Source organism: Hylobates moloch, unplaced genomic scaffold, assembly GCF_009828535.3.
Source record: "Hylobates moloch isolate HMO894 unplaced genomic scaffold, HMol_V3 SCAFFOLD_4, whole genome shotgun sequence".
Classification (NCBI taxonomy): Eukaryota; Metazoa; Chordata; class Mammalia; order Primates; family Hylobatidae; genus Hylobates; species Hylobates moloch.
Window position 1 is genome coordinate 84,604,200 of NW_026652279.1, and position 21,280 is coordinate 84,625,479.

At 39.9% G+C, this 21,280-nt stretch overlaps 1 protein-coding gene across 6 annotated transcripts in view; it reads left to right on the forward strand.

The window, feature by feature from the left end:
- SPART (spartin) overlaps positions 1-21,280 on the forward strand; it is an 87,378-nt gene that overhangs the window by 39,051 nt on the left and 27,047 nt on the right. Inside the window, exons 1-3 of one of the 6 annotated variants that reach the window (XM_032150469.2) lie at positions 11,500-11,647; positions 18,567-18,638; positions 19,093-19,904. In XM_032150469.2, the coding sequence (XP_032006360.1) occupies positions 19,095-19,904 (810 nt within the window). In that variant the 5' untranslated portion in view covers positions 11,500-11,647; positions 18,567-18,638; positions 19,093-19,094. Of the gene's footprint in view, positions 1-10,814; positions 10,836-11,116; positions 11,220-11,491; positions 11,648-18,566; positions 18,639-19,092; positions 19,905-21,280 lie in introns of those variants that run through there. The other 5 variants (XM_058437665.1, XM_032150472.2, XM_032150471.2 and 2 more) reach the window with 5 other exon arrangements.

Here is a 21,280-nt window from a genome sequence, read left to right on the forward strand (position 1 = left end):
ACACATTTTTCTTCTTGGCTGCCCCCATAAATAATCTATTCATGAAGGGCTAGTGTCTGACTGATGATACAGTGAACCAGCACTAAAGATAGTCTCTTTATTCTTGTAATCCACAATTACAGAGAGTTTAAAAACCTTTTATAAGTATACAGAGAATACCTGAACATAACCAGTTATTATTTTAATAATGCATAATTCTTAACCACTTTGCTGTTTTGCCAAGGGGTTCTTTCACATTCCACTTATAGGTTCCTTTTATAAAAAGACAAGCAGTGTTTAAACAGAAGTTCTGTGGGTGTGACTTGCTGCAGGCTGCATAGCGTAGGACATTCTTCTTCTCCCCTGAATCCTGAATTTCAGCAGGATCCTTACCAGGGGCCTCAGGGGCTTTTTCCAAGGAGGCCATACCTTCACATTCTTCTAAGAAAATGACTATTTCCAACAACTTGCCTCTGTACGAGCAAAGACGACTTCTGACTGGTCAGGTCTAATCTGCACTCCCAGAAAACTATCCCATGGGTGATGGCCATCAATGTGCAAGGGGCTTGAATTACAAAAGTTTCACTCATGCACTTGCCTCCTCAGGAAGCAGGTCCCAGATAAAGCCAACCATCCACCCTTGAAAAAAAACTGATTAGGTATCCATGGTTGTAAGAGCGGGAGCATCCACGCTCTGCCTCATTCCAAGGAGGGTTCTTAGCTGATGGTTACCTGGACCCCCACGGCAACTACAACCCTGAGAACCTAGGAAGTGCAGCCTTTATGAGGAAAGGGACAGTTGCCTTTCTCAAGTGGAGGAAGAATATCTACATTAAGACATTCACAAATTGGTGGGGAAAATAGGTTTGAGGGATAATGATGAAAACTGTCTTTAAAAGCGCTTATCTTTACATTTCTTGAAATAAAACAATGCACATTTAATACACAGAATAACATACGAAATATTTTACAAATTTCAATTTAGTAAATCATGCACACTAACTTCCATGTATCCTCCCTTACTTATGTTGACAAAAAGAGTCAAACTCTGTAAGATATTTGAAGAGATTTATTCTGAGCCAAATATGAGTGACCATGGTCTGTGACACAGCCTTTAGGAGGTCCTGAGAACATGTGCCCAAGGTGGTCGAGGTGCAGCTTGGTTTTATACATTTTAGGGAGGCATGAGACATCAATTAAATACATTTAAGAAATACATTGGTTCGGTCCAGAAAGGGGGGACAACTTTAAGTAGGAGGGCTTCCAGGCTATTGGTAAATTTAAACATTTTCTGGTCGACAGTTGGTTGAGTTTGTCTAAAGACCTGGGATCAACAGAAAAGGCTGGCTGTCTGGATTAAGACAAAGGATTGTGGAGACTCAAGTTCTTGTTTGCAAAGGAAGCCTTCAGGTAGTAGACTTCAGAGAGAATAGGTTGTAAAATGTTTATCATGTGGGGGTCTGTCCCGCAGACCCTGACCCAATGATGGATGAATAAAGTACACTAACATACAGATATTCTGCTTTGCCAATCCAGCTGAGCGTCCAGGCTGCTTACAGACTCCAAGTGGAGTGCTGTAAAGCACGACCTCGACCAGCCAGCAAGACTCACCAGCCAGACTCGTATTTATTCAGTAAAGATTAATTGACAAAGGCTTGAGTCAACACCACTAGGGGGTAATTGATATTGTGGACTTCCGGAGTGGAAGGCAATTAAGCACCCACAGTAGATCAAAAGTTAGTCTTAGGCCCACATGAGTAAACAAGCTAGTTAGGTAAACTCTCCACATTCCTTTGTTTCTACTCTAATTTATTTAACTAAGGGGACAAGGTAGCCTTCAGCTAAGTACTATATGCAAAAACCCTCAGACCTTCCCAAAGGATTTGTGTATATTCTCTATAACTAAAATTTTTCCCACCAGCCTGACTGAACCCCCACATTATCAGACTTAAAGTCTGTGTTGATGTTAATGCCAAGGAGCTATTACATTAGTGCAAAGGTAATTGCATTTTTCTTTACCATTACTTTAATGAGAAAAACTGCAATTACCTTTGCACCAACCTAATATAATGAGTCATGTTTCGACCCCAACTCCCGTCATGGCCTGAAACAGTCTCTCAGGTTAAATTTTAAAAGAGCTCTGGCTGAGAAGGGAGTCCATTCAGATGGCCGGGGGGAACCTTAGAATTTTATTTTTGGTTTACACTCACTAGAAACTTCTCATGATTTTACACTTCCACAGTTTTATGAGATGTTTATAAATTTGCTTTGTTGCAAGTAACATATATAGTAGGGATATGTTGGCATGTCATTTTCTGGGCTGTTCTAATATTCCAAACCTTTATTTTTTTGACTGAAAATAGCTGTCCCTTTCCAGGCCTCACTGAGATTTCAGAGCAAGATTATGTTATGTGGATACTGAAAACAGATATGACCTCTTGGGTGTTTCCCACATTTCCTTTCTGGCACTCAGAATTGTATAGAGTTAGCTCTGCCATGATAACTTAATACAAAATACATGTTGTAGAGCTAGGCATGGTGATGCATGCCTCTAATCCCAGTTACTCAGGAGGCTGAGGCAGGAGGATCACTTAAGCCCAGGAGTTTAAGGCCATAGTGAGCTATGACAGTTCCACTGCACTCCAGCCTGGCAACAAAGCAAGGTGCTGACTCAAAAAAGAAAACCAACAACAAAAACACAAAGTATGTGTTGTGAACCCACATACCCACATCTGTTCTAAAGATCACTGTGGCTCCATTATCAAAGCAGGTGCTTAATAAATATTGTTTGAATGAATGAATGAATCAATACAATCCTAAAAAGCAGACTTTATCTCTCTCAAGATTTTTGTTGTAAACATTTCTACTTTTACCTTGTCTTCTTTACGTTTTCTGTTCCTAGGTCTAGTTTCCTCTTCAGCTATTATTAAAAGTATGCCAAAACTGAAACTTATTTTCTTGTGAAAAAAAGATTAAAGAAGTAAATCCACATAGAGTAGAACTGGCTGTAAAGAAGACACACAGTTGGAGAATTAATCATGGGTCTCCAAGACCATGCTCAGAATTGACAGTTCACTAGGAGGACTCACAGGACTTAGGAAAGCAATTATACCCACAGTTCTGGTTTATTACAGCAAAAGAATATACATTAAAATTAGCAATGGGAAAAGGTGCATGGAGGCGAAGTCCAGGAGAAAACAGGTGCAAGCTCCAACGTATCCTCCCTCAGTGGATTGCACAGGCATGCTTAATTCTTTTAGCAATAATTAATGACAACATGTGCAAAGTGTTATTAATCAGGGATGCTCACCTGAGCCTTGGTGTCCAGGATTTTTACTGGGGATCAACCTTATAGGCATGCAGTGCCTGTAGGGTTGACCTCCGCAACTCAGAATCCAGCTCCCACAGGCAAAAGGCATTAAAAAAACCATTCTTATCAGAACAGAATATTCCTCAAGTGCGGAGGACAGTCCTGAAGACCAGGACTTTCTTGGGACAGTGCAGGGTCTGAGCAATCAAGGTCTGCTAAGTTATCCACCTTTTCCTGGACAGAAAGAGATTACTTTTTTAAGGAAGGGATGGTCATGGTAGAACATCTTATGATGTAGAAAAAAACCTCCTTTATGCTTCTTTTGTTATAGTCCTCTACCTACAAAGGACATCGAATAGATATTGTTAATCAACTAATTGGCTGATTAAAACATGACATAGGTTTTCTTTTTAATGACATAGTTTAAAGGGGGGAATAGAATTTAATCAACCAGCCCTCAATCTGATAAAATAGATCTAACCCAGTGTCATCTAAGGTCACTCTACTTCATAAAGTCTGTGAGAAAGAAAGAAAGCATCCTTTGACATCTGGAACAGGCCTAGCTTTCCAGGTGTTGCCAGGAGCTGACCTGTTACCTCTATCTAGGCCTTGGAGTTACCCAACTGAACATAAACAATTCACAGAACATGCATGTCAGACAAGACCACTCTGTGACTACTGAAGGATCAAGACAAAAACAACCACTCTGAAATCATGTCTGAACAGACAATTTGAATATTGTCGAAACCACAAAAATGGTCAAACATCTACCTGTCTTGGCTAATATGAGTGACTGCTGCTTCTTTCCTAATTACAGGTTTGGTGTGGCTCTCATCTTCCTCCTAGATAAAGTTTAAAATCCCCAATCATAGAATTACTCCTGATTCCTGACAGCGCCCAACCCAGAGCAAAGCCCAGTTCCTTATACCAAACAAAAATCACCTAAAACTAGCCCAAGTGCTATAATTGGGTCTTTCTAACACCCTTTTACCGAGATGTCTCCTAACTCCCCATGGTGTGTGTTCTCCCTCACTTCAATGAGTAATAAACCCAGTTTGCTAAAACCTCCAGTGTGTTCTTGGTTGTATTTGGCTGGAGGGCATTGACATTTGCTTTGAGCTTCCATTCCCACCTCTCATAGAAAATCTAATGCCTTCTTCAAAATGTCCAAGGGTCTCTCTAGGGGCTTACAGTCTCGAGGACATCTTTGGCTCTGAGCCCTTCGTTTCCCTAAGGAGTTCAGTTCATGGGTTCTCTCAGCATCATTCTTCATCTCATTCTTTACATATTTGTCTTGCTCTGTACCATGTAAACAAGATGAATGGTGAGCCTTTTTCTTACATTTCTAGACAAAGCAAAACGAAACAAAACAAGACAAAACACAGCATTTTTTGGCAAACTGCTCTAAAGTATTCAGAAAATGTAGGCTTCATACATCACAACAGCAAAAGCAACCTCAAATGCAAAATTTGGAAATTTCGTTCTGAGTCTTTTGTCAGTCTGTCATGTTACTTGGCTCTCTTCTCAATTTTTAAATTTTCTATTTTTGAGACAGGTTCTGGTTCTGTCATTCAGGCTGGAGTGCAGAGATGTGAACATGGCTCACTGTAGCCTCAACCTCCCGGGCTTGAGAGATTCTCCCACCTCAGCCTCCCAAGCAGCTGGAGCTACAGGTGTGTGCCACCAGGCCTGGCTAATTTTCAATTTTTTTATTTTTAGAAACAGGATCTCCCTGTGTTGCCCAGGCTGGTCTTGAACCTCTGGGCTCAATCGATCCTCCCACCTCAGCCTCCCAACATGTTGGGATTATAGGCGTGAGGCTACCAGGCCCGACCTCTTCTCAGTTTTCACTGCTTCTCATTCTCTACTCCACTTGTGCAAATCTTTGCTCATTTGTAATGTAGTGACAGTATTACAAAATGCTGTGTAAGTATTCTCTCATTTATCTGTCTGATTTTGCCTGTGTCCTTGGTGACTCGTCTTGAATCTAGGTAGCTTACCAATGTATTTTCCTAAAGGAATGCAGTTACTAGAAGAATTTTGGTGTCTGGTTTTAAATCCCACTCCACCGCTCTGTTACACATATAATAGAAAATAAGATAGCCAACCCATTAGCCTATTTATAACATAATATAAAAAGTACAATTTAGCTAGTACAAAGTCAAATTAGATTAGTAAGAAATGTTAAAGAAATTGTTTTCCATTTTTAATCAATAAATTGCCCATCATCCACTATATTTGGTCTGTAAGAGGAAAGTTATACTTTACTAAGAACATCACAATTATTGATTTTTTGTCAAATGCATGCTTTTCATATAATGTTGAGTTCAAGAAAGAAAAATGTAATGAGATCACAGGTCAGAAACCTTACCTCATGTACAACTTTTAGAACATTATTAAAACATTAACCCTCAACATAATGTACTCACAAGGAGTTTTAGTTTACACCGAATCATCCCACTGATTTCAACATGAGCTTGGAGCAATTCGGTTATATCATTAGTGATAACCTAAGTTCACTTCATGAGATGGATACCCTGACATCTAACTCAATTCATGGCTAAAGTAATTTGGACATTTCTCATTTTAATGATATTCATCATTATGTGATATACTCTCTGGGTTTTCTAATACCCACTGACAATATTATATAATAGATGAAAAGAAAAAATACTATATTTTCAGCATGTGAATAAAAGAAATGACAACCTGAATGAAATTGAATCTAGCATAATTTATGATGCAACTTTTAGCACATTCGTCTAACTAAACTACAGGCTTCTACACAAAAGCCTTTGGCATAGTCACCGAGGATTTGTAAGTCTAACGGATACTGCATGCCTAAAACCCAAATAGGCATATATTATTTCTAAAGTCCATTAACAAGTAGATTTTTCTTCCGAGAACATTTGTTATTAAAATAATGCTATGTATAATACTACTGTTTTATTAATGGCACTGTGACAGGGTTACAATAGTATTCATATTTACCATTTTTTGTACAGTGAAATAAATTCTTTGCCAAGAGAAAACAACATCAATCTTAAGGAAGACAATTAGACTTTAAAAAACATTAAGATTTGCTTAGAACCAAATTGCTCTTTGCTAATCATTAAAGAATGTCAGCAAGAAGAGAAGAAATTCGTATATTACTACCAATATTTGTTGAGTGCAAACCTTTTCAAAATTAGAGATGGAGGGCTTACTTTGTTGCCCAGAGTGGTCTTGAACTCCTGGTCTCAAGTGATCCTTCTGCCTCAGCCTCCTAAAGTACTGGGATTACAGGTGTGAACTGCTGCACCTGGCTTGAGTGCAAACTTTAAATGAGTTACTTCAGTTAATTTAGGTAACCACCCTATGAGGCAGATTCTATTATCACATTCCCATATTACAGATGAGAAAACAGGTCAGAGTGTTTAAGTGGCAACAACTGTGAGATGAAGGTGGCTTCAAACTCGGTTCTTGGATTCTAGAGCTAGTGGTCCCAGACTCTCTGCTACAAGTATGTGATATAAAAATATTTGACCGTGGTACGTATACCACTGGAGGTATGCAGAAAATTTACAGGGATATAGGATAAGATAATCAATATCCAGATTTTAATTTCTTACGTGCTATTTCCTAGTATCTTTTTTCCTACTCCTCCTTTCACATTAAAACTTCTCCCACTTTATGCAAGAAATACACAGCCCTCAGCTCCCTAAATCTTACTCTGGTGCATTACCCAGGGGTAAAAGCCCCCAAAGTGCCACGATTTCAAAATATTGTTCTCTTCTATAATGGTATGATGGCAATTTTCATTTAAAGACCTCAGCCACAATTATTCACTAGTTTTAGAGAAATATTTTTTTTAGAAGGATCTGGTGAGAAAAAAAGACAGGGGAGAAAAGTTAGAAGTTAAGTGATAGCAGCTGGTCTTTAGCCAATTACTCCTAGCCTGAGATGGCTAGGTGGAAATGACCAAGTCAAATCTCCTCGTAAACATGCAAGGTATATTCTGGTGGAAATAGAATGAGGAGTCCTTGTCTATGAAATGCTTTTTAGCAGGGTACACCTGGGCTGTCTAGATGGCCTAAGGTAAATAAACCTGGAATTGATGGATATATTAATACATGGAATGCCCCAGTGGAAAATGTCAGTGTCCACCACATAATTATTTCAGTATAAAATGGAGATAGTTCCTGACTGAAAGGGCTCCATCTGTGTAAGTGTTCACTGGCATAGCTTACTCAGAGACCTCACCTGCGAGATCTAAGCCAGAATGTGTTCTAAGGAATTCGGGGAAGCCCTGGGGACCTGGATTAGTCTTTTTGGATACTGCCATTATTTTCTTGTGACTGGGTAAAAGCTCTGAATCTTGTCAGTCTGACTTGACAATCCAAGCCTTGTTTTACCTCAATAAGATATATTAAATGTTAAAAATGGCTTTTTACATGTTTCCAAATATAAGCAATTATTTTCTGCTAATCTCAAGCACCCCTTTGGCCTAAGCAGATCGAAGTTTTGTGATGCTTGCAGTTTTCACAGTTTGAATGCTTCTGTAGGAAAAGAATAAAAGTGAATCAAAAAATTACTGATTTAAAAAAGCTGACAAATACTACAGATACCACAAAATCCAGAAAAATAACATCATTCTATTATTCAGGTGCTTGGCACAGCCCATAATACTTTTCCCCAGCTTTCTTGGCTCTATGTTGATTGCTTCTTCATATGAAAATGATTTTGCAACATATTCCACAGAGATAACAGATAATTCAGTTTTTCCTCTATCATAGTTTATCAAGACTAGCTTTTTAATATAATTTAGGAAAGCTTAGTTCAGCTCCATAATTCAGTATTAAGAATGTCACAGAATTTCACAATTATTACCAAATTTGGAAGGACCACTAAGACAGGTTTTCACCAGGTACTGATGAGCAAACCGAATCCTTTGCTTACACTTTTCTACAGATGAGCTTCTGGCCTGTTCACTTTACTTGTTTCTTTTCCCACATCCTTCTGGTACTGCGCACTGTAGGACCCAAACAGAAAGCAATATGATGCCTGACCAGTGTCTTTCTGTTAGGATGCCACGTAATTCTGCAGTCAGTAGTATGAATATTCCTAGAAGTCAGCAGAAGACCACTATGGCTAGCAGTAACTTAACCGTACATGGAAGCTACTGTGAACATAAATGTATCTCATAAAACAAAAATCAACCACACTGACTTTTTTTTTTTTTTTTGAGTTGGAGTTTTACTCTTGTTGCCCAGGTTGGAGTGCAATGGCGCAATCTCGGCTCACCGCAACCTCCACCTCCCGGGTTCAAGTGATTCTCCTGCCTCAGCCTCCCGGGTAGCTGGGATTACAGGCATGCGCCACCACACCTGGCTAATTTTGTATTTTTAGTAGAGACAGGGTTTCTCCATGTTGGTCGGCTGGTCTCGAACTCCCGACCTCAGGTGATCTGCCTGCCTCAGCCTCCCAAAGTGCTGGGATTACAGGTGTGAGCCACCATGCCTGGCCTGCAGCTTTGTAGTAAGTTCTGAAATTGGAAAGTATCAGTCCTCCAACTTCATTCTTCTTTTTCAAGATTTGTGTGTGTGTGCGCATGTGGCTATTCTGGGTCCTTATATTTCCCTGGATTGTATGAATTTTAGGATCAGCTTGCCAAATTCTGCAAAAAAGTCTTTTGGAATTTTGACACGGATTGTGTTGTATCTGGAGGTCCATTTGAGAAGTATTGCCATCTTCCCAATATTAAGTCTTTCAACCCTTTAACATGGGATGTCTTTCCACTTATTTAGGTCTTTAAGTTCTTTTGGCAATGTTGTATGGTCTTCAGCATACAAGTCTTGCACTTACTACATTTATTTCTAAGTATCTTATTCTTTTATTCTTGATAATATTATGAATGGAATTAATTTCATTTTTGAAATGTTCATTGCCAGTGTATAGAAATACTATTGATTTCTGTACATTGACCTGTTGTCCTGAATCCTTGATGAACTCATTTATTAGTTCTAATAATGTTGTAGTAAATTCTCTAGGGTTTTCTGTACATAACAATTTTGTGTACAGAAATTCTACAAAAAAAAAAACACATTCATTTTTATGGCTGTTGGAAATTTTAAAAATTCTATTTAAATGTATGTACTTTTTAAATGTAAAGAAGTAGAGTAGATGACCAATGAAAGATTTCCTTTTTTTTTTGGTGGGGGCCAGAGGGGACGGGGTCTGGCTCTATTGCCCAGGCTGGGGTGCAGTGGCACAATCTCAGTCACTGCAGCCTCTGCCTCCCCAGCTCAGGTGATCTTCCTGCCTCAGCCTCTGGAGTAACTGGGACTACAGATATGTACCACCATGCCCAGCTAATTTTTGTGTTTTTTTGTAGAGACGGGTTTTGTCATGTTGCCCAGGCTGGTCTCGAGCTCCTGGGCTCAAGCGATTCTCTCGCCTCGGCCTCTGGAGTAGCTGGGACTACAGGCATGAGCCACCAAGCCTGGCCAATATTTGCAAGACTAAAGAAATACTGACGTACAATTTCACAATATGGAACGGAAATATGAGTTCAAGAAGAAAAGAAATGATGTAAAGTTTCCTTCTGTTAAAAGCTTGTTCACGCAGTTTTAAAAATTTATGATTTTAGATATTAAATTGGTATTTAGATTCCACTGGCTACATTTAAAAGTCATATAACTTTTATTTTAAAATGTTAATTTACAATAAAACAGAAGTTGCTTCTTTTGTAACTATTTAAGTCAGATGAGAAATTGTGATGGTCACTCCAAAAACGTGGAAGTAAGAATACAGTCATAGTCTCTGGGGATTCCTTTGGGGGTATAAGAGCAAAATCATTTTGAAACCACTGTATTAATATATTCCTAATAGGTTTTGCTTTTTGGGATGACTGACTGCTACCTTTTTGCGATTTGAGGGAAGTACCAAGTGGCTCCCAGTTTTAAATTTAAAACCCTCTTCCAGTCCAATAGTCCCCATCACTAATTAATTTTGATTAAATTAATCTGATTAATTCATCTGGAATAAGTCACTGCAATCCTTAGGAAGGTCACTTAACTGGTCCTAAGGCCAGGCACGGTGGCTCACGCGTGTAATCCCAGCACTTTGGGAAACCGAGGCAGGTGGATCACTTGAGGTCAGGGGTTCGAGACCAGCCTGGCTAACTTGAGGTCAAGCGTTCGAGACCAGCCTGGCCAATATGGCGAAACCCCATCTCTACTAAAAATACAAAAATTAGACGGGCGTGGTGGTGCACAGCTGTAATTCCAGCTTCTCTGGAGGCTGAGGCATGAGAATCGCTTGAACCTGGGAAGCGGAGGTTGCACTGAGCCGAGATCACGCCACTGCACTCCAGCCTGGGCAACAGGGTAAGACTGTGTCTCAGAACAAAACAAAAACACAACAACAACAAAACTGGTCCTAAATGCTCAGGGCAAGTACATACTGCTTTTTCTTTTTTCTGTTTTTTTCCTAAGGCAGCCCTATTGAAGAGTACAAGTCTGTCATCTACAATATTTTACTAACTTAAAAACACTTGTCAACAAAGGTAAAGTATGTTCATCTTGATTTTACTCTTTGTATCCTGGAATCAGGAACTAACAGTTTTATGATAGTGATAGACTTTACACATACACCGAGACTTAAAACAAGTGGTGCAGGCGGGATTTTGGAAATTAACTGTGCTCTGGACACAAAAGTCACAAAGCTCAGGCTGCAGAGACGTTGAGGGGATAATCAGCCTTTATTGTCTTGTGCACTGTGCCCAGCGCTCCCTCTAGCGGCTACAAGCGCTCACTGCCCACACTCTCTTCTAGTCTCTCCGGAGGCCTCGGTTTCGCCGGGGAGAAAAGAGAATGCGCAGGCGCGGAGCAGCCGACGTGGCCGCAGGGGACCGTGCCCTGGGGTCTGCGCGGAGCCGCTGACACGCGAGGTTCTCTGTCGCCTGCCGCCCTCGCTCCTTTTCTCCCTTTCTAGAGTGTTACGGTGACTCTTGGGTCCGTCCCACGTACCATTTAGAAGGTCAGAGTGGGCAGAACCTCCTCTGAGCAGGCCGGTGACGAACCCGCTGGCAAGACGCGCGCGTGGGCACTCACGTGACCTAGGCTGCGGCGGCGGCGTGCTGCGGGCCCTGTGGCGGGAGCGAGGCCGACGGGCGGGGCGAAGCGTTCGAGAGCGCGCGTCCTGGAACGTCTTGGTTGCCACGGCGAGCGCGCGCGCGAGGCCTTGGAAACCTCGGGACCGGCCCCCGGCGAGGGCAGCGGCGACCCGTGTGAGGGAGCTGGAGCTGGCCCGTGTCGTGGCGGCCGCGCGGGGAGCTCTCGAGGCGACGCCGGGGCGCCCGAGGTCTGGAAGGCGCAGGTGGGGCGCGGGGGAGTTCACCCCTGCGCGGTCCCCTGGGTGGGCGGGGTGGGCGCCCCCAGGCCCCGCGGACTCGGCTGGGAGGCTGAGCGGACGACGGTCACGGGACAAGGGCGGAGGGGGTCGGGGCCTCATCCGAGTCTCAGAGATGGAACTTTCGAGGAAGGGAGCGATTTCGAGAGAGTGTAGTTTGAGAAGTTGTTCTCAGTCCCTTCCCCCGCGGTAGTGTGGTATTTAGGGAACCTTCGGCCTCTTACCCAGGGACTGTTACAATGGAGGGAACCCTTCCCGCTCGCTTCCTGTCGCGGGGTCCTTTCGGAGCATCGCTATAGATCATTCTCGCGGCCCCAACCCCGTTGTTTACTTTGGCTTCGCAGATCTCTGTGGTCTTTTGCCCTCCCGCAGCGCCCACGGCCCCGTCAGGGTTGGGCAGCCTTTCTCTGCAAGAAGGCCCACGAACAACTGCAGTTCTATTGGGATGGATTGCGCGTGATTTTACTCTTTACGATACATTCTTTTGTGCTTCCTAGGGATTGAGCTGCGCGGAGGATCCCTCCGACTTAATTCTGGGCCTGAGAAAAGTTTCTCTTGGAATGCGCAGTTTCGTGACGCGGCATTATTGCGTGACTGTAGGGCTGACCTAGTTTTCCACTTTCTAATTGTAAGGAAGTGCACTAGTAGCCCACCGAGGATCCTCGAGGTTGGCCTTATTGTATTATAATTTAACGAATTTGCGTTCCAGGGTGTTACAGCCTTTGAAATAATGGCCTTATATTTAAGAATGTAGCAATTTTTCTTTGAAATTTCCGAAAGTGCGGAGAAAAGTAATAGAAGACTGCACCTATATGGAAATACTTTCTGATTCGCAGTCTTTATAATCGTAGACTTAATTTGGTGACTTTATTGGATCTGTTTGAAACAGGAAGCCTTTCTGTAATGTGGTTTCGGGTGGGCTTCACCTCTGGCACTCTTTGAAACGTCGTTGTCTATAGTTTCCCTAACAAGCTAGAATTAGCGGGATGCTACGGAGGGAGGTGCATACAGGTATTAGACAAAGCCCCCTCAGCTTTTTTGGTAAAGAGCCAAATAGGCATTAGATCAACTTCTGCTAGCTCTAAGGAGATAAATGAGGTATTATTAAAGACTGCTTGTAATGTTGACTGTTAAGTGAGAGTGTTACTTCTTTCAGTGTTTATGGAATCGAACTAAATTGCTAGGTATTTTAATTCAGAATTTTACCTTTTCTCTTGGGTATTTTTTAAGACATACACATACATATAGTTATGTTGAAATAAATGTGTTTTATTAGAACGTTAAAAAATTAGAATTTAGGTGAACTACTGGTATCTAGGAACAGATTTTGGTTTGTTGTTGAAGACTCTTACACTGGTGTAGGTACTGTTTAATACATCAGATTGTCATTTCAAAGACTTTGTCTTCTTAACTTTGAAAATTAAATGATGTGAAATAATGTGATAATGGTTTTTATCTTTTCAGGACATTTGATTGACACTTAATTGTGCTTAGGAATAGAATAGGCTTTTTTTTAAAGTCACCATCCTCCAATCCTTATTTCTGTGAAATGTATTTTCTGAGACCGCTGAGGATATAGCAAATCCCAGTCATAAAATAAAAATGTGATATTTTAATATAAACCTTTTTCTTTCTATATTGAGATTCCCTAGAGATTAGACTGAAATTGACCATTAGACTTATGTATAACCTCTAGATATCCAGGCTCTTCTCTCTGTGTGGCCTTTTTTTCTCTTTAAGATGGAGATGTAGCAAGGAAGGTTGTTAAGCAATCCTGTGGAATTAGCCCTCCCACTCCACCCTACACACAGGCACACTCTTCTCAGTAGCCATCTTGTTCCCTCCATTGACCATTGTTTAGGAAATCTTTCATCACACTGTATGTAAAATAAGCTTAGAAATAAACGTATACCCAAGGTAAATATTGCTTCTAGCTATATTCCTTCATTATGCCTCGCTTCTACTTTCAAATGCTACCTATTGAAAATTTAAGGCACATGACTTTCTACCTTGGGACACTCTGGGATTTCTTCACCCCTCCCTCACTCTGCTGACTTGGAAACATAGTAGGACTTTTAGATTTGGAATCAAACACATCTCTTCTAATTTTCATTTTCATTTTTCTTTTCTTTCTTTTTTTTTTTTTTAAGAGACAAGGTCTTGCTCTGTCACCCAGGCTGGTTGGAGTACAGTGGTGCAGTCATAGCTCACTGCAACCTTGAACTTCTGGGCCCAAGCTATCCTCCGGCCTCAGCCTGTGCAGTAGCTGGGGTTACAGGAGAAAGCTCATTTAATTTTCTTGACAGATAATCTTCTTATCCATGAACTGATTTGAATCTGTCATTTACTAGCCCTCTTCTTGGGCAAGCTGCTCAATATTTGTAAAACATTTTTAAAATCAGATCTCAACCTCCAAGAGTGAGGATTGGATAACCTTAGAAGGGTGCCAGACACATGTAGAGAACTTAACAAAAGATAGTAAATTTTGGTGCTTCTGAGGGCCAGAGACAGACCATGTCCATTATATCTTTCCTATATATTATAGTAGTGAGTGATTTTTAAAGCAGTACTTTTAATTTGCTTGTGAACCCCCAAATAATTTTTGTAAAACTGTCCCTCTTGCACACTTTTGGTTAACTTACAGCATTTTAAATCATGCGTTAGTTGAAAAGGATGCAATTTCCCACATGGTATTGATATTAGCATTTTAATATTGGTACATCATTCTTTCAGCTGTATTCAGTGGGGTATCATATCTTTGTAGTTGTATATCTATCACCATCAATTTTTAAAATACATTATATTTTACACACTTCCTTTTTTAAAAAATTTTACTTTTTTATCACCCCCACCCCACAGAATATTATCTTAAGGTAATGTATTTTTATGCTTGAAAGCTTTTTATTAATCTCTGTGATACATGTCTTTAATAACAATAGTTATAGGAATTGAAGCTAAGTTTAAAAATTTCCTATAACTAATTCTGTAAGTTGTAATTTTTCTTTTGGGTTGAGTTATTATAAATAGTTGTTCAGAATAGCATAAAAACTTGATGGATTTTAATGAATAATAATTATTAAGGGTAGAAGTTTACTGGAAATCTGTGTCTTAATGGAATGGATAGTGGGAGTTGTGCCTAAATTAAAGGAGGGTCTTTGAGCCCTTCGACTTATTGTTTGTTGGTAGGGAGGCTTTTCCATCCTGGGGCAGTGTACCATAGTAAGAATAGGAGTGGGTGAGAAGTATGCCTTTATTTTGTAAAGTGGAAGATTGTGAAAGGATCTTGGGGAATAAAAACCAGCATGATAATTTTTAATGTTTTCTTTGTAGAGATGGTCTCACTAATGTTGCCCAGGCTAATCTCAAACTCCTGGACTCAAGCGATCCTCCTGTCTCAGCCTCCTAAAGTGCTGGGATTACAGGTGTCAGCCACTGCACCCAACCTGTTGGTCTTTTTAAATTAGAAAATTCATGTTTTCCAATTCTAGGAAATTCTAAGAATTATTTCTTTAATTCTTTCATCTCTTATTTTTTCTTTATTTCTAGGAGGTTTTTTGTTTGTTTGTTGGTTTTTTTTTTTTTTTTTGATGGAGTCACCCTCTGTGAACAGGCTGGAGTGCAGTGGCACTGTCTCGGCTCAATGCAACCTCTGCCTTCCGGGTTCAAGCAATTCTCCTGTCTCAGCTTCCTGAGTAGCTGGGACTACAGGTTCATGCTATGATGCCCTCCTAATTTTTTTGTATTTTTAGATGGAGTTTCACCATATTGGTCAGGCTGGTTTTGAGCTCCTGACCTCAGGTGATCCGCCCGCCTCGGCCTCCTGTATTTCTAGAAGTTTTATTATTCAAATGATATGCCTTATAGACTGGGTCCTAATTTTCTTGTTTATTCTTGCCTATTTTTCATCTATGTCTTTTTGCTCTGCTTTCTGGGCATTTTCTGTAATTGTATAACCTCATCCTTCTTGAGTTTTTCCTTCCTGCTTTTTAAATATTTAATTTCCCGGAGTTCCTTTTGTCCCTCGAATATCCTTTTGTCAGTGTGCATGCATCCCACTTTTTATTTTATGGATGCGGTATTTTCTTTTTCTTTATGTTGATATAAATGATAGGAGTTTTTTTTTTTTTATAAGTTTTACTTTTCCTGCACATTGTCCATTTCAACCAAATTGCATTGCTCTTATTTTAATCTTTTATACTGGATGTTTGCGTCATGTTTTGTGATCCTGGGCTGTGTGTGTGTCTGTGTGTGAGTGTGTGTGTGTGAATGAATGAAGCACTAGAAAGCTGTTCTGAGATTCTATGGGTAGAATCTATCAACTATGGCTTCTGAACGGTGAATTGCTTGGACAGTTTTCCATAGGGAACTCTCACTGTCACTATTCTTTGTGTCTTTCTTCTTGGTGGTGATCAGATTCCTCAAGAAGATAACTTCCAATCTCCTTTCTTGAGGGGTACCTGGCAGCCAGAACTCTAATTACCAAGTTGTGGGGAAGAAGGCTGTGGGTCTCAATAATCAATGTGTAACATTTCATTTAATCCCCCTGCTTTTGGTTTTTACCCTTAATCATGCCTGATAGTTTCTTATCCACACTTTATTTTACACTCTTCTAGATCAAAGCACTCAGTCTTTCAGGGCTGTAGAGAAACAGTGTCCTGAGTGCTTGGTGTTGGAAAGATCTGAGGGTGCTAATTTGTAAATAGGCTTTCAACCAGTCCTCTTTTTTCAGCTCTACCTCTACTTCCTTTCCATAGGAAGATTGAATTCCATCAATTTTTATGCCTTTGGAGGTTTTTGATGTGATGTAAGTGCAGCTGCATCTCTGATTTTCCCACTGACAGTTTAAGGCATCTGTTTTCTCAAGTGTGTTTTGGGAGTTTTCACTTGTCTGCCTCCTTTTTTGGCACCAAGTACTGTTGACTCTTCATCCTCCCTATTTGTCCTTGTGAGTTATGGCTTTATTATTTATCTGTTTTATTGAGGAATCACATAAAATGCATATAGTACCCTGATCTTAAATGTATAGTTTAATGATTTTTATGTATATATACAGTAGTCCCCCCCAACCCCTTATCCAAGGGAGATAAGTTGCAAGACCCGTAGTGGATGCCTGAAACCATGGATAGTGTGGCACCCAATTGCTTTCAATTGAAACATGTTTCTGTTCATATCTCAGCCTTTTCCATCTTAACTAAACACTTATCACATGCTTTGACCATAAGTTTTGCAGTTTGAGGGACAACAGCAAAACTAGCACTAATTTCTTTTTCCTTCTTCACAATTTCAGGAATAGAAAATATGTTATTTAACGGTACATCTTAGCAACCTCAGCATATGATTTTTTTTCTTGTTAAGTTGGAAACTCTAACCTTTTCACTTGAAGGAAGCACTTCACAGCTTCTCTTCAGTATATCCAAATTGCCAGCATCACTACTGTTGCACTTTGGGACCATTATTAAGTAAAAAGAATTACTTGAATCCAACCACCACAATATTGGAACAGTTGATCTGATAACCAAGATGGCTACTGTATTAGTCTGTTTTCACACTGCTGTAAAGAACTGCCCGAGACTGGGTACTTTATAAAGAAAAGAGGTTTAATTGACTCACAGTTCTGCATGGCTGGGGAGGCCTCAGGAAACTTACAGTCATGGCAGAAGGCGAAGGGGAAGCAAAGACCTTCTTCACATGACGGCAGGAAAGAGAGAACTAGCAAAAGCTGGAAAAACTGCCTTATAAAACCATCAGATATTGTGAGAACTCACTATCAGGAGAGCAGCATGGTGCAAACTGCCCCCATGATCCAGTCATCTCCCACTGGGTCCCTCTCGACCTGGGGATTATGGGTATTACAATTCAAGGTGAGATCTGGGTGGGGACATCGCCAAACCATATCAGCTACTAAGTGCTCATGGGAGGGGAGCATAGACAGCATGGATGCCCTGGACAAAGGGATGATTCATGCCCCAGGGGGCACAGAGAGAGACAACAGGAGATTTAATCATGATACTGAGAATGTGCAATTTAAAATTTATGAATTATTTATCTCTAATTTTCCATTTAATATTAATATTTTCAGATCATGGTTGACTGCAGGTAACTGAAACCACAGAAAATGAAACTATAAATAAGGGGGGCCACTGTACACCCTTGTAGTCATAACTCAGATCAACAGAGAACATTTCCAAAGGCCATGAGATTCCCTCCTGTACCTGTGAAGTCTATAGCCTCTACCTACAAGCACTATTTTGATTTATGTCATATCATAGACCAGTTTTTCCCATTCTTTAATTCATTCATATAGAATCATAGTATGTGGTCTCAATATGAAGTCTTTTGTATTTGGCTTTTGTCCAAAGAATTGGTGAGATTCATTGATGTTGCAGGCAATCAGGCTTAAACATTTTTTTCTGTGTATTATTGCATTGTATGAATGAGTGAGCATTTGGGTTGTTTTAAGGATTTGCCTTTTGTGAATATAGTTGCTGTGAATATTGCCATGCATGTTTTTGGCATGCACATGCATCCATTTCGCTTGGTTGTATACCTGCAAGTGGAATTGCTGGGTCATTGAGTGGGTGAATGTTTAGCTTTAGTAGAAACTGCCAGTTTTCCAAAATGGTCAAAATGGTGTATCATTTTTCAGCTTTCACCAGCAAGGTAGAAGAGTTCCACTTGTCTTCACTTAGCACTAATTAGTCTTTTAAATTTTAGCCATCTGTTAAGTGTCTAGTTGGTATCACTCGATTTTAGTTTCACTTTTCTGAGGGAATAGTATGTTGAACACCTTTTCAGATGCTTTTTAAAGATTTTCTTCTGTGAAGTGCCTATTCATGTATTTTTCTCACTAAGAAAAATGGTTGTTCCTTTTTCATAATCTTTCCAGAGTCATCTTAGTGGGATTTGGGGAAGCAACAGGGCTGTGTGGGGTAACCTGCCACCTTTAAGTGGAAATCAGGTAACAAAGTTTCATTCACATTTTTTTTTCTCATTTCTGTTTTCCCCAGTGTATGATTCAATGCATTTTTTATTGGTTGGATATAATCTGGATTTATATTATAATGAATTTTAGAATGAGACTCTTGTTCAACCATAAGGATGTATGATAGGAAACTATTATAAGAAACCGGAACAAGAAAATTATTTAATAGATGTATTCTGATTTATTCTCTTAAGTTTTTAAATTACGGTATTTTGGACCAAAAGTTTTCATTTATTTATCCATTCATCAAATACGTGTAAAGTGCTTTCTTTATGACAGACCTAATAGTAGGCTTAAAGGATAGTATAATAGTGAGCAAAACAGAGATAAGCGAGGCACTTGTCCTCTTAAAATATATTCAGGTAGAAGATATGGATAATAAGTAAACAATAGCTAAGCAAGATAATTAAATATGTTTCCAATTTTGCAGAAATGGAGCAAGAGCCACAAAATGGAGAACCTACTGAAATTAAGATCATCAGAGAAGCATATAAGAAGGCCTTTTTATTTGTTAACAAAGGTCTGAATACAGATGAATTAGGTCAGAAGGAAGAAGCAAAGAAATACTATAAGCAAGGAATAGGACACCTGCTCAGAGGAATCAGCATTTCATCAAAAGAGTCTGAACACACAGGCCCTGGGTGGGAATCTGCTAGACAGATGCAACAGAAAATGAAAGAAACTCTACAGAATGTACGCACCAGGCTGGAAATTCTAGAGAAGGGTCTTGCCACTTCTCTACAGAATGATCTTCAGGAGGTGCCCAAGTTATATCCAGAATTTCCACCTAAAGACATGTGTGAAAAATTACCAGAGCCTCAGTCTTCTAGTTCAGCTCCTCAGCATGCTGAAGTAAATGAAAACACCTCAACTCCAAGTGCAGGGGCAGTTGCTGCACCTCCTTCTCTCTCTTTACCATCACAAAGTTGTCCAGCAGAAGCTCCCCCTGCTTATACTCCTCAAGCTGCTGAAGGTCACTACACTGTATCCTATGGGACAGATTCTGGGGAGTTTTCATCAGTTGGAGAAGAGTTTTATAGGAATCATTCTCAGCCGCCGCCTCTTGAGACCTTAGGGCTGGATGCAGATGAATTGATTTTGATACCAAATGGAGTACAGATTTTTTTTGTAAATCCTGCAGGGGAGGTTAGTGCACCTTCGTATCCTGGGTACCTTCGAATTGTGAGGTTTTTGGATAATTCTCTTGATACGGTTCTAAACCGTCCTCCCGGGTTTCTTCAGGTAAGCCAAAGAAAAATGAAAGCATAATTTGAAATATGTGCAGACTACATCATTTTTATTTGTTAATGTTTACTTGTCCAGTATAAGTACAAAAAGATAACGATAAATTCTACTTTGTTTTTAAATATATTCCATGAAATTATGAGCCTTGAACATCTGTTTGTGTTTGTCTTTTTCTTTTTTTTAGAAAAGATAGATTAATAGTTTTATTTTGGTATTAAGTTTGTGATGATAAAACTTGAGAAGAGTGGTCATCCTTACATTTTTAATTCTTTATCTGAAGAAGAAACCTAATAAGTTTAATTTCAAAAGGGATTTATGTAATTCCTGTGGATGTATAGCTGTAAATATTCACAAATGTTGTGAAGACTCAGCTGAGGGTCTGAACTGGGCGAGACCCAGCCCATGGTCCAGAACAGTTGTTCTCGACCAAGGGTAGTTTTGCCTCCCCAGAGAACATTTGACAACGTCTGGAGGCATTTTTGGTTGTCATACTGGAGGTTGATTGCTACTGGCATAGTGGATAGAGGCCAGGGATGCTGCCACACATTTTCACAGGACAGCCCTCATGAACAAAAAAAATTATCCTGCCCAAAATCTCAACTATGCCAAGGTTCAGAGACCCTGGTTTAGAAGTAGAGATGTGGTGATAATTTAAGATGTAATTCCAACAGTCCAAGCAGAGAAATTTACCAGAATGCACTTGGTCCAAGAGTAAAGAGTGCTACATAAAGACTGATGTCAGGGCATTCCTGTGGATTTAGTGAGGTATTCTGAAGATAGTGGTCCAGTGACAGTCTCGTTTTAAAAGATTGAATGTAGGTATAGGAAGATGAGTTCTTGAAATGAGGACTCAGTATACGTTGAATATAACAAAGGAGTTTGCATTGAAGAAAGATCACTATTTAAGTAAAACAGATGTTTTGTCCACAGTCCAAATAATGTGGTTTAGTAATAGCATAGCGTATCTCTATTGTTTTCTCTTTTGGTATACTCTCCTGTTGATTCTTATGTAGTTTTTATGTGGAGTCAACTTGAAAGTTGTTTAAAGACAATTCGAGGCTTACTAGGGATGTGTGAGGGAGACACTTTGAGGGCATTATTGAAAGGAAATATTTGATACTGGACAGGAAGAATATTGTGAATTCTGTAGTTTATTTTAGGGAAGGAGCCTTAAGGTTACAAAGAGTAGGCTTATTGATTGGGGTTTGTAGTGGGGGATGATAAAAGCTATAACAATTTCTACTAATAGTGTTGCACTGTAATGATGGAATTAAAAAGTCTTTGGGTCCTTAGCAACTGGAGATGGGGCAGTGAATGGCAGAAATACTGTACCATGGTTACATTCACTCATCCATTGAAATGACTTGTACTTT